The 6,646-nt window shown below is 50.2% G+C and overlaps 1 protein-coding gene across 1 annotated transcript in view; it reads right to left on the reverse strand.

The window, feature by feature from the left end:
• The window catches only part of ADAMTS18 (ADAM metallopeptidase with thrombospondin type 1 motif 18), a 185,465-nt gene extending 179,828 nt beyond the window's left edge, over positions 1–5,637 (reverse strand). The window contains exons 1-2 of the mRNA XM_084811929.1: positions 5,536–5,637; positions 5,258–5,342 (exon numbers count right to left, since the gene is read on the reverse strand). Coding sequence (XP_084668055.1) covers positions 5,258–5,342; positions 5,536–5,637 — 187 coding nt within the window. The remainder of the gene's footprint in view (positions 1–5,257; positions 5,343–5,535) is intronic.
• Between the last annotated feature and the right edge of the window lie 1,009 nt (positions 5,638–6,646).

The raw sequence follows: 6,646 nt of genomic DNA on the forward strand, positions 1-6,646 counted from the left end.
TTAACACATGGCAGGCAGAGATAGTGGACCACTATTCCCTCCACATGTTGAGTATGTGTGGATTCCAAACAACTGGACAAAGCTACTGTGCAGCTTTCAGGTCTCATCGACATTATACAGAGTAGGACTCCATCTTAAGGGATGATGATCTAATGTCAAGGTTGTGCCAATCATGCTCTTTCCAACAAATGCCTAAATAACATGTCTTTGAAACACAGAACATGATGATAGTTCTAGCTTCCCAACACAGGAAAGCAATAGTTAAGTTTCAACAGGGGAGGAGAGAGGACGAAGTTGAGAACAGGCAGAGTATTGGAAATCTAGACAACATGAGGACTAGAATGCTTCCAGTGCTACAGAAGGATTTGGGGGCAAACGAAGGTTCAGTTGGCTGAGCAAGAGGGAGGGAAGCTGTATGTATAAGATAATAAACACAGCTTAATGGGTCAGACACCACCATACTGCTTGGCATATGGTTATTTTAATCAAGAACTGTGGTGTTCAAATTTCCTACCCTTGAAATTCATACATTGGTTTCCTGAGGAAGCAACTGAGCAGGGATTGACAAATTTTGCTTTGGTCGCCAGTCAAAATTTGTGCTAGCCACGGATTGAGCCCTTCACCCAATGGAGAGGGACAGACTGCTACATCACAGCTGAGCATTTCCAAGTCCCAGCACAAGTCAGGGACAAGCCCCTTCCCCTCTTTCCAGCTGAGCCTCTCTCCAGTGACATGGGTGGCTTCTATGGAGAGGGCCTTCTCAGTGGTGGTACCCTAATTTTGGGTTCCCCTTCCCAAAATGGCTCATTTGGTGTCTCACTCTGGTCTTTTCAGTATCAGGTGAAGACCCCTCTTCCCTCCCCCAGGTCTCATCATGCTAATAATGCGATGATGATGATGACGACGATGATCTAGCATCCCTATGTCCACCTGGGGCTTCCCACATTCTCAGAGTGGTACTGATGATTACAGTGGATCCACTGGCATTATATCAATGTTTCCTACAGCAACGTTTATGAATGGCAGGCAAGCATTCATTCCCTACACACTTGGGTACATGTGCCTGTGAGGAGGAATTCCCTGAGGCCTATATTCGCGTGGGTTTGAAGACACCCACCCGCCAGTTGCGCACTGAGAAGTACCTATGTAACTCGAAGAAACTGGTGTAACTATAGCAGACGTAATTGCCATGTAAAATGGGAGGGTGAGAGTGTTGGACTGGGAGCCGGGAGGTCCGGGTTCTAGTCCCCACTCAGCCATGGAAGCTCACTGGGTGACTCTGGGCCAGTCACAGACTCTCAGCCCAACCCACCTCACAGGGTTGTTGTTGTGAGGATAAAATGGAGAGGAGGAGGATAATGTAAGCCGCTTTGGGTTCCTTTGCAAGAGGAAAAAAGGCGGGATATAAATGCAATAAAATAAATAAATAAATAAATTTAGTGAAAACAGAAGTTGGGAAAAGTGTTGACAGGGCACTGGGGCTTTGCACACCAACAGCACTACATCCTCAATGCAAAATGTGCCACGGTCACAAAACCCTTATCGTCGTATGAGCACGTGGGGATTTGTATGTTCCTTGCTATGAGGCTGCTGAGTCTCAGATCCACAGCTGGCCTAGGATTGAGGGGGCCCTAGACAAAGTGTCCCTTGATGCCACCCTCCTCTGTCACTGGGCCATGGCAGGCTTACCTGGCTGTGGTGGCAGTGCTCAAAGCCATCCTACATCAGGATGACTAAATCCATCTGCTGGAGTGCCAGGCCAGGAAAAAAAATAATCAGGGGAGGCTGGGGACACGCATAAAGAGTGAGTCATGTCAGGATGGTGGAACCCTGGCAGCTTCCCAAAGATGCCAGGTACTAGACCTGGATTCATTCCATTACAACATCTCCTTCCAAAAAAAAAAAAATCCATATGGAAGCACCCCAGAGGTCATCAAATCTCACACACACACACACATACACACACACTATGATTACAAGCTGTATATGTAAAACAAAAGATTGCTGGGAGAATTATCAACAACCTCCGATATGCAGACGATACCACCCTAATGGCAGAAAGCAAAGAGGATCTCAAGAGTCTCTTGTTGAGGGTGAAAGAGGAGAGTGCAAAAGCTGGTTTGAAACTCAACATTCAAAAAACTAAGATCATGGCATCTGGCCCCATCACTTCCTGGCATATAGAAGGGGAAGAAATGGAAGCAGTGACAGATTTTACTTTCTTGGGCTCCAAGATCACCACAGACGGTGACTGTAGCCATGAAATTAAAAGACGCTTGCTCCTTGGGAGGAAAGCTATGGCCAACCTAGACAGCATAGTAAGAAGGAGAGACATCACCTTGCCGACAAAGGTCCGTCTAATCAAAGCTATGGTTTTCCCAGTAGTAATGTATGGCTGTGAGAGCTGGACTATAAGGAAGGCTGAGCGCCGAAGAATGGATGCTTTCGAACTGTGGTGCTGGAGAAGACTCTTACGAGTCCCCTGGACTGCAAGGAGGTCAAATCAGTCCATCCTAAAGGAAATCAACCCTGAGTGCTCATTGGAAGGACAGATAATGAAGCTGAAGCTCAAATATTTTGGCCACCTAATGCGAAGAGAAAACTCCCTGGAAAAGACCCTGATGCTGGGAAAGACTGAAGGCAAAAGGAGAAGGGGACGGCAGAGGATGAGATGGCTAGATAGCATCACGGATGCAATGAATATGAACTTGAGCACGCTCCGGGAGAGAGCGCAGGACAGGAAGGCCTGGCGTGCTATGGTCCATGGGGTCACGAAGAGTCGGACACGACTGAACGACTGAACAACAACAAATGTAAAACAAATGTTTCAATATGCTACCTTCCAAATCTGCTTTAACTTTTAACCTTCCTGGAATTAAACCTCACTTTACCCATGCCTCCATTTCTCCCTTCCTCTGTTGTTTCCCTCATATCTTTTTCAGATTGTAAGTCCTTTGGATCAGAGACCTGTCATACCTGTTTTCTGTAAAGCACCATATATGTATATGCTGCTGTATAAATAACAACAACAACAAACAACAACAACCAGTATTTGAGCAACAACATCTGTCTAGAAAGACAAAAAGAAAAATAATTACTCTTTTTTTAATGTGGCTCTTGCTATCTCCTCACCTTAAATAGCTTTTTAGTTGTGTGTTCAGTTGCGTGTTCGGTTGAAAATATAAGCAATGAGAGCTTGGTTTTGCTGTAGACAGTGGAAATGATCCATCAACAGCCTTTCACTTTCCTCCAAAGGTGCTAATCAGTGTCAGGAGTTCAGAATGCTCAGCAGGCTGGTAGCCAAAAACACAAGCAGCTGCGAGAGGGAGGAATTCCCCAGCGAACAGACACATGGTGCACCAAGATTCGCCTTTCCTATTCCCTGTGTGTACTGTCCATGTTAACAGTCCTAGAAAGCACACTGTGCATCGATCTTCCTGAGCTGCAGAACATTCACAGCTGTGCATCCTGCCTATACACACACACACACACACACACAGGTATGCATATATCTGTGCAGAACATAATTACGATGGTTTTATGTTCCTAATTGCCATACGTGCTGGACTAGAAAGCACTCTGTGCAGTCGATGGAACAATAACGATCATTTTTGAATGTGAAATTTGCCTTCCATCAATTATCACCTTCCAACTCCTGTTCTCTTTGAAATCTAGGAATCATTCCCTGCCTGTTCACACATGTTTTCCTAGATTGCTTCATTTCATTGGCCTTCTTTCTTTTCCTTTGTTTCTCTTTCTGGACAGAGGGGTAGAAGTGTTTTTTAAGCACTTTGTTCGGTTGAGAAGTTTCAACATTTTATTTTTTTTAAAATGTGAGACTGGATCTCTTCCTTTCCTTATGAATCATTACAGACATACTCTTCCTTTCCTTCCTTTCCTAATGGGTTTCTTTTCACACTGGTGAGAACTGCGCAAAGACATGGCTGATTATTGCCAAGGTATTGACCAGCAACTATCTTCGTCTCTCTTTCATTTAGGAAGTAAGTCCCACTGTTGCTAATGGAACTTGTTTCCAAGTGATATTACATCCTACTCTTTATTCACACTTGATCCTCAGGGTTTAAACAAATGGAACGGATTTCCATGTAAATGGGTCTTGAGATCAGGGTGCAAGTTTGTAAACCTCACACCAGTTTCACCAGAGGATTCCCACAGTTACGAATAATGTAACAAACATGTTGCTAGGGCAGGCTGAAGGTCCAGCCAGCCCAACACCCCTGCTTCTGATGGTAACCCTGCCAGATGCCTCTGGGAAGCTTGACGTTATAATAAGGACTATTATTTATATAGTGGCATCCATGAACATGGCATTTTAAAGAATACAAGAAAACAGGTTAAAGTCCCCAGGGGCTGACAATGACAATAGAGAAAGGGAAAGAAGATGAAGGCAAGGGAAAACAGGTGACGAATATATGTTCATTTCATGTAAATGTGGTTAGACTTTGTTTCAGTAGGTGATGAGGATTAAGGTGTTGTGCCAAGAAGAACAACCATCCCCTGTTGCTTATCCTTAGCACTGAGTATTCAGAGGTATAAATACTATAACTGAATATAAAAGTTCCATTTAAGCATCCTATCTAATAGCCTAGATAGAGCCGTTCTCCACTAAATCTGCATAACACTTGTACAACTGCCCAGGGCGATGGGCAGCATTTGATCCATTTCAACATAAGCACAATATCGTGCGGTCTCAAGACAACCCTCGATTGGCCCCATTTTGCAGATGAGCCACACTGAGGCCGTTCACCTGTCCCCAGCCCACACAGGGAGCGCCACTGCTGAGGAAAGGCACGCTTCCAGATAGAGGGGTCTGGAAGGCGCTGTGCAGCTATTCCATCTTTTCCTCATGGACTTTCTAAAATAAGAAGCAGTGGGGAAACAAGGGAGGCTGTTGCCCTCCCCTCCCAGCCCCTGGCCCATAACATTCTGTGAATGAGGGAGGGTGATCAGAGCCTCATCTGCAATCACCCAGGACTGGAACACAATTTTCGCGGCGGCTGAAGCCCAGCTTCCAGCGCATCGTCCACTGGATGGCTGCTAACCTTTCTCCCCACACTGGACTCCAGCGAAACTCCTCCAGAGGCCAGCCAACCAACCAACCAACCAAAACAACAACAACAACAACAAAACCTTTCCCCTGATGCTCCGCTCGCGTGCTCCTGTTCACTCCCGCAAAAGGCAAGAGAGGTCCATCCATTTCCATGTAATGGGGCATGTGGGGGGGGGGGATACAAACCGTGGCTGAATCCGCCGATGCTTGTGCTGTCACCGGTTAACACCGCCGCCAAAGACACGCAACAGAGGCAGCACAGCTGCAGACCCTGCAAGAGAGAGAGAGAGGGAGAGAGAGAGAGAAAGAAAGAAAACACGCACAGAAAAGAGGAGCCTGCGCGCGGGGGGACGGGGGACGGGGACAGGGCTTGCGTGCCAGGGCCATCGAGAGAGGGCGAAGGGGGTCGGCGGGGTGTGACGGGGATCTAGCCCCGCTTTGCCGGCGACACCTTCGCCGCTTACCTTCGCGAGGCTGCCCAGGCAGAGGATGGTGAGCGAGTGCATGGGGCCGCTGCTGCCAATCGCCACGGGCAAGGTCCACAGGAAAAGCAGGAGGCAATCCATGGATTCCCCTCTCCTCGGCACATCTGGGCGAGGTGGCGCGGGGGGGGGGCTTTACCTGCCGCCGCCGCCGCCGCCGCCAGCCCCGGACACGTGCAGCGGGAGATCCAGTCTCCGCCACATGCTCGCAGAGCTCGGGGCAGCCCGGCGTGGCATCCCCCGGCTGCACCGCCCACCGCGGGCACCGCCGCTGCAGGGCAGCCCAGGCAGGGAGGTGTCCTCTCCGCCGCCGCCGCCGCCGCCGCTCCCAGCGCGCAGCTCTTTGAACTGCAGCGGCAGCGCTTCACGCGCGCACGCGGCCGCCGGGCCCCCCGCTCGCTCGGTGCGCGCCGCAGCCCCCGGGGAGCCTCAGCCCCAGAAGCCGCGGAGGGGTGGGGAGAGGGGGAGCGGGAGCGGGAGCGGCAGCGCGCCAATCAGGAGGCAGCGAGCGCGGAGCCGGTTGCGTGGGGGCTCCGGGCTCTCTGGCAGGAGCGCGCCCTCTGCGCGGCTGCTGGGCCGGTGGAGAGGCGGAAGGATGGCCCCCTTTGCGCGCTCACTTCGCCCCGGTGGAGCGTGGCGGCTCCGATCTCATAGAATCATGGAATAGTGGGGGGGGGGGGAAGGGGCCTACAGGAGCTTCGACTCCAGCCCCCTGCTCGGTGCAGGAAGCCTGATTCCCAGGAGGTCTCCCATCCAAGCACTGACCAGGGCTGACCTGGCTTAGCTTCCGAGATCAGACGAGATCAGGTGCATCCAGCACTTTGCTCAACGTCATAGAATCATAGGGTGGGAAGGGGCCTACAAGACCATCGAGCCCACCCCCCTGCTCAGTGCAGGAAGCCTGATTCCCAGGCGGTCTCCCATCCAAGCACTAACCGGGGCTGACCTGGCTTAGCTTCCGAGATCAGATGAAATTGGGCGCGTCCAGCCCTTTGCTCAACGTCATAGAATCATAGGGTGCAAAGGGGCCTACAAGACCATCCAGCCCAACTCCTTGCTCAGTGCAGGAAGCCCGATTCCCAGGAGGTCTCCC

The sequence above is a fragment of the Heloderma suspectum genome, chromosome 8, assembly GCF_057233095.1.
Source record: "Heloderma suspectum isolate Gila_16-S chromosome 8, 16-S_ref, whole genome shotgun sequence".
Classification (NCBI taxonomy): domain Eukaryota; kingdom Metazoa; phylum Chordata; class Lepidosauria; order Squamata; family Helodermatidae; genus Heloderma; species Heloderma suspectum.